The sequence below is a fragment of the Octodon degus genome, unplaced genomic scaffold, assembly GCF_000260255.1.
Source record: "Octodon degus isolate 3935 unplaced genomic scaffold, OctDeg1.0 scaffold00118, whole genome shotgun sequence".
NCBI classification, from domain to species: domain Eukaryota; kingdom Metazoa; phylum Chordata; class Mammalia; order Rodentia; family Octodontidae; genus Octodon; species Octodon degus.
The window spans coordinates 358760-382916 of NW_004524694.1; the positions used below are offsets into that span (position 1 = coordinate 358760).

Sequence of the window (24157 nt, forward strand, 5' to 3'; positions counted from 1 at the left end):
GGGGATTGAACCGCGGTCCCTGTGCTTTGCTAAGCTTGTTCTAAGTAGGTGCTTTAGACCACTGAGCCATCTCACCAGCCCTAAAATTTCCTAAAGAAACAAGAAGTAAAATGTAGTGATAAATGGATTAATAACTTTGTATCTTTAGGGGCAATAAATGTGATAATTGAAATAAAGCTTTTATAGTATGGTTTTGTCTATGTGCTATTTTACATTATCTGTAGTTTGGAGAGTAAAATTAATGACCTCTCTTTCAGGGATACTTGATTAGCTGTGTTTGGAACTGCTACCGATACATCAATGGCAGGAACTCCTCCGATGTCCTGGTCTATGTCACCAGCAATGACACTACGGTAGGTGTGATGTCCCTGGAAACCTCATCCTGCTGTGTGGTGGCTTCTGATATCTTGTGTTGGAAACTTTTTCTTGGTGTTTACATTTCATCAGGTGCTTTGTCACCAAAGGATTCATTGTGAAATGAAATGCATTATATTTTCCCTATATTCTAGAAGGTTCTACATCAGTAGATTGTATATGTATGTATGTGTGTGTGTGCTATCCAGTCCTGGAAGTTTAACCTGAATTGTTAAATTAAACCATGGCATATAATTGTGCATGTCAGTTGTACATAGTGTGACTATTTCATATTACATATGAAATTAAATCAAGAAATAAGAGTTTTTTTGGACTGGGGTACCAGGCATTGAATTTAGGACCTTGTGCTTGCCAGGCAGGCACTGTGCCATTGAGCTATATCCCTAGTCCAGAAATAACGAATTTATACATAAACAAGAAGTTGCCATGTCTTTATAATTAGTCCTGTGTATAAAAACCTTAGTCAAAGCAGGGCATGGTGACACAGACCTGTCATCTCAGGCTGAGGCATAAGGTTTGCTGTGACTGACTGGAGCCAGCCTACTGGGTAGGTCCTGTCTCAAAAGAAAGGCTTCGTCAAAGAATTTAGATAATTTCTGTTTTGCTGTTGTTGATCCATTAAAAATTTTAACCTATCAGATAGCTTTTTGGGTGGGGGGGCAGAACCGGGGATTGAACTCAGGCCCTTGTGCTTGCCAGGGAAGCGCTTATTCTACTGAACCATCTCCGGGCCCCTCTGTAATTTGTGTAAATGGTGTTGAAACTGTGGTTTGTGTGAGACAAAAGCATGAGTCCTCCAGGCAACTCCTGTTGTCTTTGTGTTGGGCACAGTGCCTAGGGGAATGTGTGGTCCTGGCTCAGCCTTGGAGACAAGGATGTGGGGAAGTGGTGGTGTAGCCTGGGGGTCAGGGATGGGGTCAGGCTGCAGGACAGAAGATGGATCAATATATTGGTGGTGAGTCAAGTCTATAGACTATGGTCCATGGTGTGCAGAATTTGTTTTTTAAATTCTGTTATCTTCCTCGCTGAAATAATTCAACCACCCCTACTTTCTTGTGCATAAAGTGGGATAAAGCATCATAACTTAACTTTTCTGTTAAGTGTGTGGGCAGGATTGGCATTGTTGTGTATTCTGGGCTGGCAGTACCCTGAGTTCCTCAGGCTGGACCAGAGAACAGACTCCACTCACTTGGGTCAAGTGTGCAGAACCCTGGGCGGGCTGAGAGGCCCTTGCGGTTGCGGAGCACTCTCCTCAGCCCTCGGAGGAGTACCTCTTGGGTTAAGTTCTTTCAAGAAAGAACCATTAACAATTTTGTAGCTTGTAGAAAATTTTTGGCTCAGTTTTTTCACTTATCTGAGATTTCTTTTGACATTTGTTTTCATTTTTGAGACTGGGTTTCACTGAGATGCCCAGGCTGAGCTTGAACTTGCAAACCCCTTGTCTTATTTATTTATTTATTTATTTAGGCGGAACCAGGGTTTGAACTCAGGCCCTTGCACTTGCCAGGGAAGGGTTTATTCCACTGAGCCATCTCCCCAGCCCCCCCGTTGTCTCATCGTGCTCCCGAGTACAGGGATTTTTCATGGTTCTGGATTTGTCTGCTTTTGTGTTTGAGATGTTGTGTACTGCATCTTTCCTTTAATTCTCTGCAGCCCACGTTGGCCTCAAACTCACAATCTTCCTGTCTCAGTCCCCAAAAGCTTCCTACCTCTCCTGGCTCAGTTTGAGATTTTGAGAAACAGCAAAGTTGTTAAATAAGAAATGTGAGCCCCTGCCCCTGGCTTTCCTGGGTGCAGGGCTTTGTGCCAGTGAGTCCGCACTGCCTGTGCTTGTTGCTCCATGCTTCTCACTGGGGTCTTTTCCTCCCCAAAAGAAAATTCTTAGAATGAGTATTTCAATTGTTTAAGAACAGTGAAAAAGGCCCTAAAATACACATTCCACCAACCTTTTATTTTTATTTATTTATTTATTTTTTCCGGAACCGGGGATTGAACTCAGACCCTTGTGTTTGCCAGGAAAGCGCTTTTTCTACTGAGCCATCTCCCCGGCCCCTCCACCAACCTTTTAAAGGGGACAATTACTTTTCTTTTCTTTTCTTTTTTTTTTTTGTACTGCAGCACTTTATTTCTTTCTCCTTACACAATGACGTGTTGCTGGGGCCTAATGTTCTCACAGTAGAAAACCAAAAATTTGTCATCTTAAAAGAAGTGAGTACAAAAAAAATCCTTACATAAATTAAAAGAATGAATAAATTTACAGATGTAAATGCAAACTGTTTCCAACTCAAGGCAAGTAAACCACCGCCAGTATTCAGGTGGGAAAACAATGATGGTGGATGGAAACAGGGTTGTAAGGCTCGGACTCTCCCACCCTGTTAGACCAGCAAAAAGACTGGAGTCACAACTGCTTCACCAAGTCCTGCCAGCCCGAGAAATCCTGTAACAGTCAGCTCCGACTCAATACCCTGCACAGATCTGTGCTGCGGCCACCCAGATTGCCAAGCCACGGATTTCTCCAAGTGTGCTCAACTCAACCACCAAGTGACCGAACCACATTGACTAAGGGGATGAATCAAAGATACGCACAGGGTATAAAACAGACCGAAAAACAGTTAACTTGAATACAAGGTCAAAATCAGCAACAAGTTCTACAATCCAGTGCTGATATCAGATACAAGCTTCAAGGACAAATTTCTTTCAAAGGCTTATTCCAGTTTCATGAGGCTAGCATGAGGTTTGTACATTTGCCAGGGCAAATTATACTTCGGAATCAACGCTCAGTCCATTTAGAAGCATTTACGGTGCACAATGGAGGAGCCTGACTCATCATACTCCTGCTTGCTGATCCACATCTGCTGGAAGGTGGACAGCGAGGCCAGGATTGAGCCGCCAATCCACACGGAGTACTTGTGTTCAGGAGGGGCGATGATCTTGATCTTCATGGTGCTGGGTGCCAGGGCTATGATCTCCTTCTGCATCCTATCAGCAATGCCTGGGTACGTGGTGGTGCCATCAGACAGGACTGTGTTGGCATACAGGTCCTTGCGAATGTCCACGTCGCACTTCATGATAGAGTTGAAGGTAGTCTCGTGGATGCCACAGGATTCCATACCAAGGAAAGAGGGCTGGAAAAGCGCCTCTGGACACCGAAAGCGCTCATTGCCAATGGTAATCACTTGGCCATCAGGCAGCTCATAGCTCTTCTCCAAAGAGGAGGAAGAAGCAGCTGTGGCCATCTCCTGCTCAAAGTCCAGGGCGACGTAGCACAGCTTCTCCTTAATGTCACGAACAATCTCCCTCTCAGCAGTGGTGGTGAAGCTGTAGCCACGCTCCATCAGGATCTTCATGAAGTAGTCTGTCAGGTCCCGGCCAGCCAGGTCCAGATGCAGGATGGTGTGGGGGAGGGCATAGCCCTCATAGATGGGCACTGTGTGGGTGACCCCATCACCAGAGTCCATGACAATACCAGTGGTGCGCCCAGAGGCATACAGGGACAGCACAGCCTGGATAGCCACGTACATGGCCGGGGTGTTGAAGGTCTCAAACATGATCTGAGTCATCTTCTCTCTGTTGGCTTTCGGGTTCAAGGGGGCCTCTGTCAGCAGCACTGGGTGCTCCTTGGGGGCCACACGCAGCTCGTTGTAGAAGGTGTGGTGCCAGATCTTCTCCATGTCATCCCAGTTGGTGACAATACCATGCTCGATGGGATACTTCAGGGTCAGGATGCCACGCTTGCTCTGGGCCTCATCGCCCACATAGGAATCCTTCTGGCCCATGCCCACCATCACACCCTGGTGTCGGGGGGCGGCCGACAATGGAGGGGAACACAGCCCAGGGAGCGTCATCGCCGGCAAAGCCAGCTTTACACATGCAGGAGCCATTGTCAATGACGAGCTGCGATTTCTTCTTCCATTGCGATCTGGGGTGGCTGGGAAGCGGAGCAACAAGAGAACAAGCAACATGGGCCAGTGGCGGCGTCTGAGCTACTTTTCCCTTTGAAAGTTACAAAATAGGTGTGGTATGTTCGGTTACTTAGACTGACTTGTGAAATTCATCCTGGCAGCTCTCTTGACCTTGTACCCAGCATGCCTGCTCCTCAGCAGCTTCCTATGGGGTGGACCCGGGCTGTAGGGAGGTGGAGACTGTGGGAGGCTATTAGCCAAGGCTCCCTTCTCCATTTTGTGTGAGCCTGACATGTTTCAGAAGAGGAAATGGAGTTGTTGATAATGCATAGTTTTCCCATAAGTTCCTGGTGAACATTGTTTTGTTTTTTTGTCTTAAACATTCGTAGACTCTGTGTTTATCTTTTTCTTTGGCTTCTTTACTCTAGTATGAGGAGTTATAGGTTCATTTTGTGATTCCTTCCCCCCGCCGCCAGGCCTGGTGTCTGCCATTTAATTCTCTAGGGAATCTGCTTCACTTTGATGGGGATGATATCTGGAGATGATGGTCTGAATTTTTGAATTTTTACAGTTTTGTATTTTTAGGGAAGGGTCTACAGGGTGTTCAGGGTCTCACCACTAGATCAGACTTGTAGTGGTCCACCTGTTTACAGCCTCCCAAGTACTGGGATTATAGGTAAATGCCACCATATCCAGTCTCAATCAGGCCCGGCGATTGACTGCTGAGCTATTTGGCCAGCCCAAAAGCTTATTTTTTAATTGATTATTTATTTGCAGTATTGGGGATTGAACTTGGGCCCTTACATTTCCAGGCAAGCATTTATGCCGCTGAGCTATCTTCCTGGCCCCTAAAAATTAATGAATAATTAATGAATAATTGAGATTGTGTAGTATAGCCTAGGCTTCCTCAAACTTGGGCAGTCCTAGCCTCCTGAGCACTAGGATTGCAGACATGCACAGATGTGCCCAGCTGAATCAGGACTTTGCATGTTTCGAGGTTGTTTTGCCCAGAACTGAAGGCGTCTATGTTGGTTGCAGTGCTCTAGTTCTGTCCTTTCCCTGGCCCCATAGTTACGATAAGGATGTCATTTTGCATAATTATGTTTGGTTCTCTTTTTCATCTCTTCGCCAGGGGGCCATGTCTGATGGCTTTCACTTCTGTCAGATTTTAGGCCAGATGCCTCTTCTCCCAGGCTAAAATAGATTCATGTTGACCTCTGTCAAAAGTAGCTTTCTGCGTCTGGCCAGCATCCATGCTACTATCCAGATGTCACCTTCCCAAATTCTGGGAGGATAAGAAGGGTTATTAAGTACTGGAGATGATTCCTGGGGTGCTCCTCTCCAGTTTTCCAACCAAATTAGCACAGCAACCTTGGTATGAATGTGGCCCAGAGGGCCGCAGATTCTTTTTTTTTTTTTTTTTTTGGCAGAATCAGGGATTGAACTTGGGTCCTTTCGCTTGCCAGGCAAGTGCTTATTCCACTGAGCAAACCCCCCCCCCCCCCCCCCCCCCCCCCGCGCGCGCGCCTTTGGTTCTGAATGATTTTTTCACTTTGCTCTTAGGCCATGCAAATAACTTCCCAGGTGTTCAAATTACGAAGTGGTCAGTCCCAAAGCTTAAGTTGGCAGTCAGTGTGGCATGGTAAGGCGCTGCTGTGGCTGCCCTGAAAGCTTAGAGCACCCCAAGATGCCTCAGTCGGTCAGTATGGCTCCCGCCCAGCATGCCTCCTGTGGGAGGTGCAGTGTCCCTTGTGGAGCCCTGCTGCAATCCCTGGGGAATGCGCGCTCTGTGATGCTGCATTCTCTCCTGAGCCTTCAGATGTGGCCTTAAGAGGAAAGGCTTGTTGAGATAAACGTCCAGGTTGTAGAAGCAACTTTCTTAACTATGCAGACTGAGCTTTCAAAAACTTCTAATCTGTGCAGTGTTGCTTTGCTGATTCTGAGCCTTGGGCATTGATAGTACCCCATATTTTGTTAAAATCTGAAAGCCAGGAGTCTGAAGCCTGTGGAATGGGGATGCTTGGGATGCTGTGGGAAACTATTGAGCCAGAATGGTATTGAAATTTTGGTTCCAGATAGAAAGTTAAGGTCTTGGATACTATAAGAAAATTCCTAACTGGTCAGGGATAAGTAGGAAAATGTCTAAACTCCATGGAATCTGTTATATATGTGTATATATAATCCCCCCGTTCCCCCAACCAGGGGGATTGAACTCAGGCCCTTGTGCTTGCCAGACGTGATGCTGTATTGCAGGGCTAATCCAGATGAAGATTATGTGCCAGTTTATTGTTTTGATTTTTAAAAATACTGCTTCATGGGGCTTTCTCTTGGGCCTGACAGTGTGAGAAACTTTACCTGCAGCCCTGTAGCCCTTTCTGAGTAGACTTTTCCTGGAGATTTACGATGTCCTTGGGCTATCAGGAGGCCACCAAACCAACCAGTGGTTGGCTAGGAAGGTTTGGGGTTGGCATTACTAGGGGACCCAGTGACTTTACTGAGCACGAAAGTTCCCATCTCTTTTTTCCTTTCTGCTAGTTCAAAGCCAGTTTGTTCCTTACTTCTGGTAGAAGGTGGTTGTGGTTAGGAACAAATTCCTGCTGGGTCGGCAAGACTTCTGTGTGCCTCGGCCACAGATACCACAAAGATTTTGAGGGGGAGCCAACACGAACCCGCCTGGCCTGGGGAGCCTTTGCTGGGCCTCAGAAGCCTGAGCGTGGGACTGCTGCCCAGTGTGCACAGCAGAGGGGCCTTTGCCTGAAGCCTGGTTACAGGCCGCTTCCCACCCCAGTCCTATCAGATTTAGGAACAAGAAGTGTGCCTGCCAGGGAACCAACTTTCCACACTGTCATCTGCCCCAGCAAGAATCCAGGACCCAGGGCCGGGGAGATAGCTTAGTAGAATAAGCTCTTTCAGGGTCTTGAGTTCAATCCCCAGCACCACAAAACAAACAAACAAAATAAAACAGACCAGAGGCAGTGAGGGACATGGAAGTCCAAGTCCTAGCCAGAAACTGATGCTTCTGACCTATTCACCTGTGACATAAAAAGGGACATCTTATTTGTAGTATCTCGAGTTCTAGGTATCTCTTTTCCCCTTGTAATTTAATTGTTTATATTCCCTCTATAAAGTTTTGTTTTAAGACAGGGTTTCCCTATGGAGTTCAGGCTACCTTGAGCTCACTGTGTGGCCCAGGCTGGCCTCAAACTCGTAACAACCCTCCTGTCTCAACTCCCTTATGCTGAGAACACAGGCATGAGCCACCATGTCCGGCTCTAAAGTTTTTTCTTCCTTTGGATGTAGAGAAGTGAAGTGTGAGGGTTTGATACAGACCTGGTAAAGGCCACTGGGCTGAGATGGCAGAGCCCATAGACGGGGTGGGGGGTTGGTTGCTAAGAGTTGTGGTGATCTCTGGACCCTTGAGGATGCTTGCACTTGGTGGCAGGCTTGGGCAACCCCGGCCCTGTGCCTTTGCTGCCCTCGACTGTGTTCTAATGCTGCCACCCTGCCCGGGCTGCACCGGTTACATGCTTTCTACCCCCGACTTCGGAGCTGTATCTCCCCAGACTGCAGGGTAGTGGTTGCCGTCTCCCAGGCTCTGAGCACTTTCCAGAGGTTCATTTTATCTTTCAAAAGCCATTGAAGTCAGTCCTTGGGTTAGCTTCTTGTCACTACAGTGGAGTAGTTGGTAGTCATTAACTGTATGTATGTATTTATTTTTTGGAGATAAGATCTTTGTATGTAGTTTAGCTGCCCTTGAACTCATGGTAGCCCAGGCTGGCCTCAGCCTCTGGATTACTGAGATTACAGGTGTATGAGGCCACCGCGCCTGGCTGCAGAGATCAGTTTACAAACAGAGAAGTCCCCTTTTTGCTTCGAGGCTTGGTGTGGGGCTACAGATGGGCAGAGCAGGAATGACCAGGCAGTGTGAATTGGGCACAGTTTGATTTTTCAGCTAACACAGAAGAGATGATTTATTGTACACACTTTACACTCAGCCAAAAGCGAAAACAGAAGTAGTCCAGAATACCACAGGTCCGGGGGAAAAAACAGGAGTTTGAACCAGGTGGATCTCTTTGAGGTGTGTTGGTGATCAGGTGGCAGTGAAGCTCTCATCCATTGAGACCTTCTAGACAGCCTGCAGTCAGTCCCAAACTTGCCCAGAGCTGTCAGCCTCCAGCATTCTTTTTTTCTGTTCTTTTGGCCTCCATGGGTGTAGGAGCTATTCTGCTTGGATCTCTGTCTCATCCTTATTCTTTTACGCTTCAGCCTGCGCATTTGCTTCTTCCTCCACTTGGCTCTCATGGCGCAGGGGTTCCTAAGAAGATGGCGTTAAAGTCGAGAGCAGAGCTGTTTATCTCGGGTCCAGCAAGGGAAGGGATGACCTGCAGTCCACTCTAGGACTTCACGCCAGGTCCCATTCCTGAGGTTCTAATAGTGCCTCTAGGGTCCTTAGAGTGTGTAGAGTGACACTACCCAAATCGTAGTGCCCTAGTAATCTCTTACAAAAGAGGAAATTGGGGGAATGGGAGCTAGCTCAGCAGCATAAGTGCCTGCTTGGCAAGTGCAAGGTGTCCGAGTTGGATTTCTGGCATGGCAAAAAAAAAAACAAAAGAAAGGAAGAAAGAAAGAAATTATGGGGGGAAAAAAGGAAATTGACACCCACAGTAGGGGAGGAACAGAAGGCGATTTGGGCCCCAGTAGCCTGCCTGTGGGCTCTTCTTGCCCACCACCAGCCCTGAGTGCTGTCCAGCTGCACTGCGCCCAAGGACTAGGCACCTCCCACAAGAGGGACGCCTGTTCATTCTTCTCACGCAGTCACAGGCTTGCAGAGCGCTGGGGCTTTATGTTGTGCGTCAGGTTTGGGTGGTTTGCTAGTTTTTGCTTTTTGGTGCAGTGGAAAGGAAGGTTTGGGGACTTGGGCTAAGATCCTGAAAGGCACAGTCCCATCTAAGCTAATTTGAAGCATTAGAATCCTGAAAGATCAGAATCCCTAGAGTGTATAATTCCCTAATATCCAAATCCTGAAAATTTGGAAAAATAGATTTAGAAATTTTTATTTATATATTTATTTTAATGAAATTTTTAAAAAAGACACTTGTTTACCTTTGTGTGTGTCTGTGACCAGGGGTTGAACTCAGGCCCTTGCACTTGCCAGGAAAGTGCTTATTCCACCGAGCCATCTCCCTGGCCCCTTGTTTACCTTGTTAAATAGATTTATTTGAGAGACATGACAGTACTTCATAGGCCACATTACACAATAAAATAGGCAGTAGCATTTTCTCAAGCTTGAATACTCGGGTATAGGCTGGGAGGCGCAGGCAGGACAGTACAATGGTGTGAGACTCAAGTGCAGAATGTGTGAGTGGGCGTCACTGTGGTTGGTGAGCCTGGGCATGCAGCTTTATGGCCACAGTGACCTGGAAGCGGGACAGACAACAGAAGTCCTTTGATGAGGCCCCGGAGCCACTGCTGCATGAGTAGGCAAAGAGGGAGATGTCAAAAAAGAATGTCCCCTCAAAAGTAGATAGACCAAAAGGAGATGTCTGTTTATTGAGGAAGTCTCAGCATTTTAACATATCATGTAAGTCAGAAATGATGCCAGGGTGGAGTGTGTGCATGGCACTTTGAATTGCTAAAGGTGATGCTGATTATTGAAAACAGTGGAGGAAAAATGAAAAATTTGAGATGAAAGTATGCATTTTCAGGATGGAGTGAGGGATTTCCATAGGCATTGGCCATGGGGCCCAGGGAGATAGCTCAGTAGGATAAGTGCAAGGGCCTGAGTTCAGTCCCTGGCTCTGCCAAAAAAGAAAACAAAAGTAGAGAACTATAGGCGCTGGCCAGCTTTGCTGATCACTGCCTTTGAAGTTGAAGTCTGCATTGCAATATGTGACTTTTTTTTTTCTTTAAGAGACTGGCTGTCTACACATTCATGTTAGTTTTCTACTAAGTGCACTTCTACTAAGTGCCAACTTTGTGAATTCCTCTATGATTGCATAAGATGCTTCCCAGGCCCAGGTTTGAGTGTTCCTCAGCCCAACACGATGACCTTGTGTGTAGAGCCAGAAGCACAAGATCTCTTCCTCAGCATCGGACTTCACACTGACCTTCTGCAAGCGCCCCCCCCCCCCCCCGTAGTTTTAAGTGTTCTGCCATGTCAGACACTTTTGTCTTTTTGAGATTTCAATATTTAAGACTTTTGAGATTTCAATATTACAGCCAGTTGGGGGTGGCTTTCCTGGGATTATGATCAGCACTGGCTCAGACAAAAAAGCAGTGAAGACAAGGAAGGTTGAAGGTAATCTTGGTGACAAGGGAGTAGGGGCTGCAGCTGCTTCCCGCTGTACAGATGTGCACATTCCTGCAGGTTGTGCTTTTTCTTTTTTCTAATATATTTTGTACAAGGTCTCACTACACAGCTCAGACTTTGTAGTGATCCTCCTGTTTTCAGCCTCCCCAGTGGGATTACAGGTGTGCGCCTCCATCCCCAGAGGTGGCAGCTCAGCAGGACCAGGGATCGAACCCTGGTCCCTGTGCTTGTCAAAGCAGGTGCTTTAGTCTGTTGTACTAGGTCACTGGCTCCAAGTATGCTTTCTTGTCTAAATAAAAGCATTGTGGGTAAGGATGTCCTAGATGGGCTCTGAGATTTTCTTGGTTTAGCCTGGTTGCAGGTTCAGGGTGGCAATGACATGTTTATTCCTGCATAGCAGTCTTCCATCAAGAAACATAACACTTTTTAAAAAAAAATTTTATTTACTTATTTATTTGTGTGTGTGTCTAGCTCAGTCCACCAGGGGGCGGGGCTGGCTGGCATGTGGTGCTGGGGGATTGAACCGTGATCCCTGTGCTTTGTTGAGCTTGTTCTAAGTAGGTGCTTTAGACCACTGAGCCATCTCACCAGCCCCAACATAACACCTTTTTTTTTTGTGGAACTGGGGATTGAACTCAGGCCCTTGTGCTTGCCAGGAAGCGCTTATTCCACTGAGCTATCTCCCCAGCCCCAACATAACACTTTTTAAATCATCTTTTTGCTGGAAATTATAACCCACAATTTAGCTTCTTTTTTTAATGTATTTGGTATAAGGTCTCACCATGCAGCTTGGACTCATAGTGATCCTCCTGTTTTCAGCCTGTCGGTGCTGGGATTACAGGCATGTACCCCCATGGGGGAGGGATGCAGCATGTGGTGTATGAGATGAACCCTGCCCCTGCGCTTGCCTAAGAAGGCACTTAGTCTGCTTAGCTATCTTGCCAGCCTCTGTCTGTCTCTCTCCCTCTCTCCCCCACCCCTTCCTCCTCCCCCTCTCCTTCCCTGTCTTGTGTGTGCACACGCACACCTGGACCAGCACAGCATACTGTACCAGGAATAGAAACCTAGGTCCTTGAGCTTGCCAGGCAGGTGCTTAAACTGCCAAGCTGTCTCCATATATATATAATCTGCGGGGTATAGGGTCTACATGGTCTCACTATGTAAGTAGATTAGACTCTTAGTGATTCTCCTGTTTACACCCTCCCAAGCCCTGAGATTACAGACAGGCACGCGCCATCATACCCAGTCTCAATCCCCCATTGCAGCGTGCCCTGTGGGTGGGACCGGTACAGCACACCAGGATCAAACCCTGACCGCTGCACTCTGCCTAAGCAGGCCCTTTATTTAGTTCACAGAGCTATTTGGCTGGGCCAAATAGAGTTCATATTGATTTTCCTATTGTGATACATGAGGCATTGGATTTTTCTTTTTAGTTTGAGGAGGAATTTCTGGGAATATATATTAGGGAAGAAAAAAGTGTAAGATTTTCATGGAGCATTGCTTCTAACAGCTCAAGAAGTATCCAGCCTAATTGTTTTAGTAATTGGAGAATGGTTTGGTTAGATTGGGTATATCCGGTTCAGGATAGTGTCATATTCCTATAATTCCCAGCAGTCTGGGAGGCTGAGGCAAGAGGATTGTGAGTTTGTGTCCAGCCTGGGTACCTTAGTGGCTTACTGAGACCCTGTCTTGAGATAAAAAAATATAAGGGCTGAGGATATATTATCAGTGCAAACACTCTGGATTTAATCCCAGCACCATCGCTGTGCGCACACACACTCTATATTCACTTAGTGAAATGTCTCTAATTTCATTAAAATTGTGGGCATTATTACAGCAGAAGAAAGGCTTATGATGTCTTAAAATGCAGAATATAGACATTTGTATTGTGCTTACAGATACAGAGAAGCAACTTTTAATAGACACTGTTTGGGTTGTAGTATGAAATTAAACAGTAGGTTTGCTGGGTAGTAAGAAAAGGAGGGGCTGGGTAGACAGCTCAGTAGAATAAGCGCTTCCCTGGCAAGCGCAAGGACCTGAGTTCTATCCCTGGTTCAGCAAAAAATAATAAAAAGAAAAGGAACAATTTCTGCCTTTCCATGAATGCTGAGGATGACGACATAATGGTGCTGGTGCTGGTTGTGGTGTGCTCAGGAAACAAATGCAGGAACCTGAGGGCTTGAACTGCCCAACCTTTGGAGCCCTGGAAGTGGGTGTGCACGGTAGGTGGCGCTGCAGGGACTTGAGAATCTGCCATTTAGAGCCTCTGCCAGGGTTACCATGGTGATAGCTCCTCCGGCTTTCCTTCTGTTCTCAGTACTTAAGTGTGTGTGTGTGTAAATACTTAAATTGCAGGGCCTCTTTAATTTTCAATCTAGTCTACCATATTATTGTTTTTCCAATTTGAAAATTTTGAAGTATGAACTCTGTATTATGAATGTAACCAGGGAAACTTGCATAGCTTCTTTGCTGAGAGTTACAGGAAGGAATAGCATCTTTCAAGCTGGGAGTATAGCTCAGTGGCACAGTGCCTGCCTGTCAAGCACGATGTCCTGAGTTCAATCCCTGATTCCGCAAAAGAAAAAAAAAAGCATCTTTCTGTAGTGTTGGGTGAAGGCAGCTTCAGTTTCACAGTGAACTAAGGATAAAATCAGTTTCTGTCTCATCTCCCTTTGTGCTTTACAGTAGGTAGTAGGAAATCTCATTAGAATCCCTGCATCCAGTATGTTCTGCTCTCCCTGCCTCCTGGCATTTTAGATTGAGTGACACAGGATGCCGTGAGCTAGAGTGCCACTGATTAGACAGCTTGTATTAGGAGGTGCTGTCAGTGTACAGCACAGCCTGAATTCAGCAGTGTGAAGATGTACAAAACCATGCCTTAGAGTGAAAACATGTAGTTATGTGGAAGGGTGTATACTTATGTTATAGTAGAAGCAATCTAAACATTTGGGGAGATATTATTCTGCATCTTAAAGGCCAGCCTTCTCTTCCTGACCTGCCTGCCCTTCCCTAGCACCCAAACCCTGAATTTGTGGGTTGTTTTTTTTTTTTAATTTAGTACAGGGTCTCACTACATATATCATACTCGTAGTAATCCACCTGTGTTCAGCCATCCAAGAGCTGGGATTACAGGCAGGCAGCACCATCCATGCCCAGTCTCAAGTTCCATCTCAGCAAGCCCTTGGAGTGGGGCGAGCTGGGCATGCCAGGGATTGAACCCTGGTCCTTCTGCTCTGCCTAAGCAGGCACTTTAATCCACTGAGTTATCTGGTTATCCTGCAAATCCTTACTTTGGTCAGTCATGGATTTGGATGTCAGAAGCCCACACCCACATAGGTGACTGGCTTAAAACAAGTACTTACTGTTACTGTGTTTTAAACAAAATATATTGTGGACTATGAAGATAAAACAAATGGTAAAAGCAAGAAAAGTTGGTGGCTGCTTGGGACTAATCTCAGTGGACCTTTGAAGATTGATGAGCCTCAGAACAAGATTTTGGGCGGCCCTGCACTTTCTTGCCTGATGCTGTCGTGTCTTCCAGGTCAGAATTGTGCATGATGCTTCTCCTAATGCAGGTGGAGTGGGCTAGTCCTACTGAAGGCCAGATAGGGCTGTGTGTGCGCGCCACACTCCAGGCTTTCGAAATACTTGTTCTCAGCTGTGACCAAGAAAGTTTTCCCCCAGCCATTAAATAATAGAAAAACCATTCTGAGCTCCCAGGCTAAACCCTGGTGCACACAGCACACCCAGACAGCACGCTGTATTCTACCCTGGAGTTTCCTAGGGCAGCTCTTTTGACCAGCCCAGTTTCTGGCCTGAGCAGACCTTGACCTTTCCCAAGAAATTGTTACTTCTCTCATATTTTGCCCACATCTAAATCCTGGTGCTTAACAAAGTGTCATTTTGTCTGTTTCCTGACATAGAGTTCCTAACATCCTTGGAATTTCCTGGGTGATGTGAGAATGTTTTTGTTCTAATTAGGCAACTCTAATGGGCTCTGTATCACTTCAGGGTGAGGGCAGGTCTCTAGAAAGACCAGACTAGGGGAATAGTTTGGAACTTTCAGCTCCACACAAAAAATCCTCCACAGTGGAATCTGGAGAGACCGTACAGGGTGGGCCATGTACCCCAACTAAAAGGAGATAGGAGTCCCTGCCCTCAGTCGCACGCACGCATGCACACACGCACAGACTGTCTCCATCTTTAATATCATTGGTAGTAAGCAGTAAACTGTCCTGGAACCTGTGAGGTGAGTGTCATGGACACCCCTAATTTGTATCTTAAGAAACAAGTGTGGGTAACCTGGGCACTATTGGGGCTGGACGTGAAGTTGGGGTAGTCTGTGGACCTTAAGACCCCAAGCTGAAGAATCTTGGGAGTCAGAAATGCACTGTTGGGGGCTGGTGAGATGGCTTAGTGGTCTAAAGCACCTACTTAGAACAAGCTCAGCAAAGCACAGGGACCACTGTTCAATCCCCCAGCACCACATGCTAGCCAGCCCCGCCCCCAGTGGGCTGAGCTGGCCACACACACACACACACACACACACACACACAAATAAAAGAAATGCACTGTTGGGCTGGGGAGATGGCTCAGTAGAATAAGTGCTTGCCTGGCAAGCACAAGGGCCTGAATTCAATCCCCAGTGCAGGGAGCGGGGAGTCACCTGCAGAGCTTTTTAGGGACCCTACGTTGTTTAAGTGCCTGCTTATACAAATGCAGTCAGGTGCAGGATACTTTGGTTCAAACTGCACCTCCACCTGCCTTATCAGACCTGCCCTTAAGGCAGGCTGAGCCAGCCCCCTCAAAAAAAAAAAAAAAAAATCCAGAAATGCACTATTGTGCTGGTCTGGAAACAGTGCCTCACCCTTCTGCACCTGTACTTAAAAGTCTTAGGGCTCTGCCACTCTCTCAGGTCATCTGGCTGCGTGGTGATTGCAATTTGTGGGGTAGCATTCAGAAGCTGAGTTTGCCAGTGAGTCCACTGCTCTTTCTGTAGGTGGGTGCAGACTGAGGAACCCCCTCCCTTCTGTGAAGTTACCACAGTGGATTTGTGGCTGCAGCCTGCACACTGGTGCCTTTTTGAAAGAGTTCGAAGGGCTCTTTCTGCTGTGCTGTCTGTCAGTGGCTGGGGCTGAGGACCAGAGTCCCAATCCATCCCCCCACCCCAGCATATTTTTTCTCTTTCCCCAAAACACAAGGGTGGGCGCCACCTGCCTAGGGCTGGGCCTCCTTCCACTCCCAGCTGCAGGCTGGACAGGCCCTCCCTGAGCTGAACTCTGCTAACCTTTCCTGCGCACCCTCCCCCAGCCCACTTACCAACTCCTGAAATTTCTTTTTTTGCCATTCTAGGTTAGGTTTCTTGTTTCAGCTCAAACCCCCATTTATCACCATATTTCTCCCTTTTCCACATTTGGGGAGTGCTTTCACAGAGTAAAAGCCTTGAGTGTGCTGTGAATACGCCACTGGATCCTGCCTGTTGTTCCCACTCCTCTTCTCCCTCTGCACCCTGCTCCCCAGATGCAGTTACTGCCTGCGCCTTAGTGTGGCACAGGTGACCTGGGTGCTTTTCTCCCATGGTGGCTCCCCTAGGGACCCTGAATATCTTCAGCCCACACCTGGCCTCTGTCAGTGCTCAGGCAGGCAGGCAGGCAGGGCACAGGAAAGGCCAGGTTTCCCTGTCTCCTTTACCTTTGGCAGAGGAGGAGGGAGGGGTGCAGATGGGGCTGGGAAATCCAGGTTGTAGGGGCTGGTTGTTAGTGCGCTGCTCCCAAAGGGAAAGCAGTCCTGATTCCCAGCAGAACCTGAGGGTCCTAGGGAAGGGTGTGTCACACTTACTGGGGCTGTGTTTGCCCTTTGCCTTCACTGCACCCAGCACTCCTGTGGAAACCACCAGCTTTGGCCTTGGAGGACACCTTCCCTACCAGCATTCTGACCTTTCTAGGAGCCCATTTCTGTCAGATGCAGCAGACTGGCTGAGCAGCCGTGCTCCTCCCATCCAGGAGCTAGGCCTAGGAGCCCTTCAGAGCAACTGCCGAGCTGCCTACTTGATACACCAGACTTTCTCAGCTGTAGGAGCTGAGAGAGGGAAGGGAACTTCTTTCTTACGCCGTGTGAATGAATTTGAATCAACTGTTTGCTGACCATTTCTTTGGGAAGGAGTGGAGCTGCATGGATATAGAGGACACTGCAGGCGGAGAGGAGCATGCCGGCTCCACCAGGCCCACGTGGGCTGCAGCCTGTCTGGTAGCAGGCGCTGTCACAGGCCTGCCCCACATGGAAGAGAACGGAAGGTGGTGTCGGGTGAAGACCTGCTGAGCCTGGCTCCACAGATCGAGACGCTGGAGTTGGAGCCCCAGTCTGATTTCTGAGTCTGTGGTTGGGAAGTATTTCAGGGAAGCGGTACAGCATCTGGGTAGGAAGGGCCACACTCTTCTACTCTTGCTTTTTGTGTTATTCTTGTGAGTTGATACTCATTCTACTTGCAGAGACTAGAAATATGTCACTGTCAAGAACTAATTCACTGGCTGTAACTTTGCAGTGTAATTAAGAAGAAGAGAACGCAGGGCTGGAAAAGTTGAGATCATCATGCTGGTATGTTTGGGTTCCCTGTGGTGAGATGAAGTAGGAGAAATTGTGCAGGAGAGGAAGACCCGGGGAAGAGGAGCGGGAGTGGTAATGAGAGAGCTGTACCGGGGAGCTCGAGCCAGATGCTGGGGTGCAAAGCATGTGACAGGCGACGAAGGGATCGCTCCCATTTCCCTGGACACACTTGTGTCCTTGCGGTGCTGGACAGCACTCTGTTCTCTAGTTGTGTGGAAGCTCTTGCCTGTTAGTTGTGGGTTAGAACTTTTCAGACCCCCATCCCCCAGTTGCTGTGCCGAGTGTCTGTAGCTTGTCTACAGTGTGTGGGACCTGTGTGCCAGGCTCCTCAGAACTAGTGAGTCCACCCCTAGCCTGGAGAACTCAACAGTGACCCCCCCGCCCTGGCCTCTTGGGGTTATAGGTGGCAGGCACACCACAGCACCCAGCGACATGCCTGCTTTTTTAGTGAGTACTGTGCAGCTGTGAGCTTGAGTAACTGTTGCAGTTTGCGGTGAACTACACATGCGCAGTGCATATCTCAGCTTAGGCTGCCCAGCGGTGGTGTGGCCATCTGTGGGTTCATGCTGTCTAGTTCATGCAAGGAGGAGACCACCCGGGGACACATGTCTCGGGACACGTCTCCACTGTGAGTGGAGCATGACTGTAAGTTTTTCCTTTGAGCAGTTAATCATTTCTTATCACTTGATGAAGGAATTGCTTCCTCAAGGTTTTGTTTCTGTTTTTGTACTAGGTATCAAACTCAGGACCTTGTGCTTGCCAGGCCAGCCCTCCCCAGGTTTTTTTTTTTTTTTTTAAACACAGAAGAGATGATTTATTGTACACTCTTCACACTCACCTAAAAGCGAGAACAGAAATAGCCCAGAATGCCCCTGGTCTGGGACAAAAAAAAGCCAGGAGACTGCTTACTTTGAGCCAGGTGGATCTCTCTTGACAGTCAGGTGGCAGTGAAGTCCTAATCCATTGAGACACTAGGTAGCACACAGTCCAAAAGTTGCCCCAGCACTGTCAGCCTCCAGCATTCTTAATTTCTGCTCCTTTGGCCTCCAGGGGTGTACGAGCTATTTTACTTGAACCTCTGTCTCATATTCTTTTACGCTTCAGTCTGTGCATTCGCTTCTTCCTCCACTTGGCTCTCATGGCAGAGAGGTTTCTAAGAAGATGGTGTTGAAGACGAGGCTCTCCAGGTTTTAATGACTTGAGGATTTATACCCTGCTGGAGTCACTTATTTACACTTTTTCTGGCACTGGGGATTAAAACGCTCACTTCTACTGAGCTACTTTCTTTTCTTTTCTTTTCTTTTCTTTTCTTTTCTTTTCTTTTCTTTTCTTTTCTTTTCTTTTCTTTCTTTTTTGCAGAACCAGGGATTGAACTCGGGCCCTTGAGCTTGCCAGGCAAGCCCTTCTTCTACTGAGCTATCTCCCCGAACTGAGCTACTTTCTTGACCTTCTAAAAAATTTTTTTGAGGCGGAGGTTCACCAGTTTGTCCAGGCTGGGCTTGTACTTGTGGTCCTGCTGTCCGAGCCTCCCAGAGTGCTGGGATTGCAGGCATGCGACCCCATTTGGGGGTCGGGGTCTGGATCTTGTTGAGAGTGGCTCGCTCTGAGATGGATAGCTGGCAGCAGTCAACAGCAGGCTGCAGGAGTTGAGGACACACGAGTCTTGAGCTGCCACCTAGTGGGTTCCAGCCACTTCCCTCAGCAGCTCTCTGTTCTCTGATCTGATCACTCATGTGACCTCTGACTTCTGATTGGGTCAGCTCTCTCCACTCACTGGACTAGCAGGATTTTTGTTGTCTTCTTGGTTTTTGAGATACTGGTGAGGAAATCAAAGGCCTTGCTCCTGCTAGGCAAGTGCTCTTCCCTTCATGTATTAAATTTATTTTAATTTGAGTTTGTGGATCTTACCCAGGCTGGCCTTGAACTTGTGATTCTCCTGCCTCAGGCTCCTAGAAGCTGAGGTCATAGACATATGTCACCATGCTCAGCAAGGTTCTTCAGGGCCAGCTTGGCTGGTGTCCTAGTTGTTTATGTCTTCTGAGCCCCCACCATGGGGCAGGCGCAAGGCTTCTCACTCTGTGAAGTAAGATGGCCTCAATCCTGCCAGTGCCCCAAGACAGGTAGTGAAGGGAGCTGAGTTGGAGGGGCCGGGGATGCGTGTGTGTGAGGTTAGGAGAGTAAGATGTTGATGTAAGGTTTTAGTGTTGCTGCTATAGGAGCCTAAGGGATAGACGGATGAGTGGAAATTAATAAAACATGACAAAATATGGTTTCGTCCATTAATGTTTTCTTTTTTAAATATGGAATGCTTCTCGAATTTGCGTGTCATCCTTGTGCAGGGGCCATGCTAATCTTCTCTGTATCATTCCAATTTTAGTATATGTGATGCCAAAGCGAGCACCCATTAATGTTTTCTGTGTAGTCTCTGAAGTACGTGAGATGTTTTTTATGAAGTAGATGAGGTTTTACTTCATTTCCACCCTACTCAGAGTTCATTCTTTCTCTCTCCCCCATCCCCCTCACCATACTGGGGATTGAACTCTCCTTGCCAGGCAGGGACTTAAAGCTGCTGAGCTACCTTCCCAGCCCATCTCAGAATTCTTGTAAGTGGCTGAGATGTTTATCTCATCTCCACGATGCCTTTCACCAGACAGAGCTGGGTACAGGGTGATCCCATAGAGCCAAATCTTTTTTTTTTTTTTTTTTGGTACTGGTAATCAAACTTGGACCTTGCACATGAGAAAGGTGCTGTGCCACTGAGCTATATCCCAGGTCCCTCTTTTGTTTTGTACACCCAAGAGAGCCAGCATAATCCAGTGACAGTTTTTAAGCTACTGCAGGTGATTTCTTTGGAGTGAGATATAACCATGTAGGTTATGGATCAGTGTGCCTCATGTGCTGCCACTGGAGTGCCACCCACCCAACCATCTCAGGTGTGTAGCCCTCTGCTTTCCGGATCGCCTGGATATACAGGGTAGGAACTGAGCTGAGGTAATTTACCCAAGACTGGTGCTGAAATGTGGCTTAGCCCAGCTCTGGGCCAGGTGGATGCCCAGCCCTTGCAGTTCCCACTGCACACTCCACACAGGTCTCACCTCAAGTAGGACCTGCCCTGTTGATGTGCAAATCACTCACGATTCTCCACATACCTGGACATGTAGCCCTTTGCTGCAGTGTGTGGGCCTGTGGAGAAAGTAGTAGGAGCACAAATTACCTGTGTGGTGAAATAGCAAACATGGTACCAGTATAGGAAATGCTCCCTGCAATACCACTGCATGCAGTTGTAGCTAAACCAGGGGGGCACTGTGTGTCCAATGTAACGACTGTGTCTTCCCTTTTTCTTCTCAGGTGCTGCTGCCCCCATACAATGACACCACTGTGACTGGTGCTGCCAAGGAGCCACCGCCACCCTATGTGTCTGCCTAAACCCAAGGGGCGGCCTGGAGCATCAGCTGCTACACAGATATCAAGCAATAGTTCTCAGCTTCTCTCATGAGATGAGTTCACCTGTCATGTAATTGCCACATTTTACGATGTAGATGTTCAGTTGAGGCCCTCTGTAGTTCAAACATCCACTGTAGCTAACGCACTGTGGTAGCCGCACTGTAGGGTTCGTAGGGTGGGAGTGGGGTTAGTCAACTCCCTTAGTCTTTCCCACAAAACGTGAGTGGACTTTGAATGTCCAAAGATGTCTGATTTTGTACTTGTTTGTTCCCAGGGTTGGGCAGTTAGCCAAACTTTCTGTTTCCTTTATTTCTTTTGAAAATAAAATAAAACCCAAAATTGGATAATACTTTTTTGGAAGCATTCTGGTGTATAGAAGAAATCCCTCAGAAACGGGGATATCAGTTGTGTAATCATTGCTAAAGTAGGTAAATGGGAGTCTCTGTGTGTGTTATAGGAATTTCCTTACTATTTTTTTCTGACTTAAACTCAGTAACGGGGCTGGTGAGATGGCTCAGTGGTCTAAAGCACCTACTTAGAACAAGCTTAGCAAAGCACAGGGACCGCGGTTCAATCCCCCAGCACCACATGCCAGACAGCCCCGCCCCCTGGTGGGCTGAACTGGCCACACACACACACACACACACACACACACACACAAATAAATAAATAAATTTAAAAAAACAAAACCTCAGTAACAATCTTAATTTTCCAGTCAGGGATTTTCTCAGTGGAGACCAGGAGATAGCCCCTAGGCTGTGAAGAGGAGGGAGCCCCAAGTGGGGGGGTAGGTTGCCTGTGTGTGTTTTTATAGAGGAAGAGAGGGAGTTGTTTGGCACCCCAAAGTACCTGGTACTCCTTTTTTTATGGTATCTGTTGCTGCCTTAGTCTGACCCTGGAGGGCATCTATCATGTTTACCTAAAGCAGAAGTTGGGGAGGGTTTCTTTGCTTGAAAGGTACATACATCCTCCTGCTTTGGAAATCCAAGATGCCTGCTCATCTTTTAACACATCCAGGACAGGGCTGTGATTCATGTGTCTCTGACAGTGTGTCAGTCCCATTAGGTGGCTTTTATTTCATTAGTGAAAAGACTAATAAAAATGATTCGGTTCATTTGTACCACCAGTGGTCCAGGCTGCCCAATGTTACAGTCATATATGGTGGGGGGGGGGAGGTTAAAGGCCAGCAGTCTTCAGCAGAGCAGAGGAGGGTGGTTTCTCTTGGGGAATGCTCTTAGCCTGGTGTCTTACTTTTCTCTCATTGTGGAGACAAAATATCTGATGCCCAAAGGTAAAGGAGGAAAGGTTTATTTAGCTCACAGTTTGTGGAGGCTTTAGCGCGTAAATGGCTGGCTCCAAGGCCGGGTGGCACATGGCAGAGGGGAAACGCTTTGTGTTGGGCTGAAGACAGCAGAAGAGCACAAGGCAGGCCTCTTCTGCCCCTCATGTCACATCCAGTCCACCAGGGTCAGGGAGGTGTCAGTGCAGTCAGTGGACTGATCACATCACACTGTAAATCTAACACTACATGTAAACACTTGCCAAAAAACTATGAGGCTTTGGAGAACAGTGGACACAACACTGTCACACTTGGTTGCCTGAATTGCAAATGGCTCTTTTACCTTTCCACCTAAGGAAGCCAGCAAGGCTCATGTGCTGTTCACAGCATAAGCAAAGGCTTTTTTTGCTTTACAGCTATGTCCAGGCCCAGCACCTGCTGGCCGCATGGAGGTTGTGCCCAGGACTTTGCCTGACCCGCAGACGGCTCACGGATGCAGGCAGTTCTGTCTCCATAGGGGGCTGTATGGTTCACACACGTTTCTTCGTGTTTCAGTGCTGATATAATCGGGTGGCTTAGGCCAGAAAGACTAGGGGAGCAGTGAACTCCACTTCCAGCACCCCTAGGCCCCTCTCCAAAGAGCCTTGGGTGCTGTGTGTATGATGGTATGTGAATCCAGCTCAGGACCAGGAGCTTGTACTTCCCAGGCAGGTGCTTATGCTACTGAGCTACATCTGGGGCCTCCCAGTCACTTCTAATAAGGGAATAACATTACTGAGCTCTGGGTGAGATTAAAATAACTCTGGGCAGAGGGGATTTTGTTCCCAGAGCCAGCTCTGGCCGTTAAAGTCTCACTAAGTATTCTAAGTCCACCTAAGAGATTATGTTCTTTGAAGCCCTGTACCCATAAGATTCATACAGTTAGGCCCACGCCAGCTCTTGGGAGTGCAAGACACAGGTCAGCTGGCCTTCACGTCTCTGCTCCAGGCACACAGGCAGCCACAGGCGCTTGCATGCTCTGCTTGTGATCTTTTCAGGTCTTAACATTTTTTACGAAGGAGAAAAATACGGTTAGGGGAGAGAAGCACTGATCTTGAGAGCATGTGGGGTCTTCTGTGGGGAGCCGCGACCACCGAGGTCCCTCCTCTACTTGCTGGCACGGGGCCCGGGTCACCACCACTGAGTTTTCAAGGGTGCCAGTGAGGTCAGCTGAGCTGCCTCCATCTCTGCCTCTGTGGAGCTAGGTGTTATTTAGAAAAAGACTGGATCTGTAGTCTGCTGTTTAGTTCAGGCTGGCCTTGAGCATGTGCCCCAAGTTGGCATCCCACAGATCCTCCTGCTTCATCCTCTAAAATGCTGGGATGCAGGTGTACTCCACCTTCCAGGCAGTGTTATCCTTTTTTTGTCTCCACTCTTTGGATTGGAATAAACTTGCAGAGTACCCTGCATACACCAGCAAATCTGTATTTCTCTTTGCTAATCCCGATATCTCTCAAGTGTATTTTAAGTCGTATTTTGATGTCTGTTCCCTTTGTCCTATTTTATTGTCCACAGAGAAACAAGAAACTGTCATCTCCACTTTCCTCTTTTGTGCTTTCTGGTCAGTTTACTGCTGAGAGCACTTGAGTGTTTTCATCTTGCCACAAGCCCTGGTTTAAGGTCCCCACTCCGGGAGGTCTGCAGATGGGCCTGCCAGGAGCAGCCCCCGCAGGCACCAGTTCCCCCAGGTAGATGCCCAGGGAAAGGGAAAGGACCAGCAGACCCTGTACCCCCTCAGCGGGTGCACCACCCCTAAGAGTCTCGTCTCTGGCCTTAACCTAGCTGGCTGTCCTCAAGGATGCAAGAAACTTGCTCAGCTTTTTAAAAATGCTGTGTTCTGGGGGCTAAAGAGCTAGCTCAGCGATCTAAACCCCTGTCTGGCAAGCGTAAGACCCAAGTTTGATTCCCAGTACCACATGCTGTGCTGGCCACCACTGAAACCGGGAGTGGTAGTGCACGCCTGTAATTCCAGTGCTGGGGAGGCTGAGACAGGAGGATCACTACAAGTCCAAACAGTATAACTTTGTATCAAAAAGAAATTTTAAAAAATGCTGTGTTCTGGTCCTAAACATTTGTTCAGTTTACACGCTGGACCAAACCTCACTTTTCACCTCTACCCTCTGTTCCCCAGCCCACAGCACTTCTGGGAGTGATCTCATCCAGCCATCAGAAAGACTTGTAATACCGGAAAACTAGTGTAAGACC

The 24157-nt window shown here is 47.7% G+C and overlaps 1 protein-coding gene, 1 non-coding gene and 1 pseudogene across 3 annotated transcripts in view; 1 reads left to right on the plus strand and 2 right to left on the minus strand.

The window, feature by feature from the left end:
• The window catches only part of Laptm4b (lysosomal protein transmembrane 4 beta), an 86307-nt gene extending 65357 nt beyond the window's left edge, over nt 1–20950 (plus strand). The window contains exons 6-7 of the mRNA XM_004640058.2: nt 258–353; nt 20539–20950. Of these exons, the coding sequence (XP_004640115.1) occupies nt 258–353; nt 20539–20616 (174 nt within the window). The 3' untranslated portion in view covers nt 20617–20950. The remainder of the gene's footprint in view (nt 1–257; nt 354–20538) is intronic.
• On the minus strand, nt 3153–4303 carry LOC111812244 (annotated as a pseudogene). The gene has a single exon (XR_002817799.1). The product of XR_002817799.1 is annotated as an actin, cytoplasmic 2-like (transcript).
• LOC111812254 lies at nt 19485–19591 on the minus strand. The gene has a single exon (XR_002817810.1). It is a non-coding gene; the product is annotated as a U6 spliceosomal RNA (small nuclear RNA).
• Nucleotides 20951–24157: the final 3207 nt, after the last annotated feature.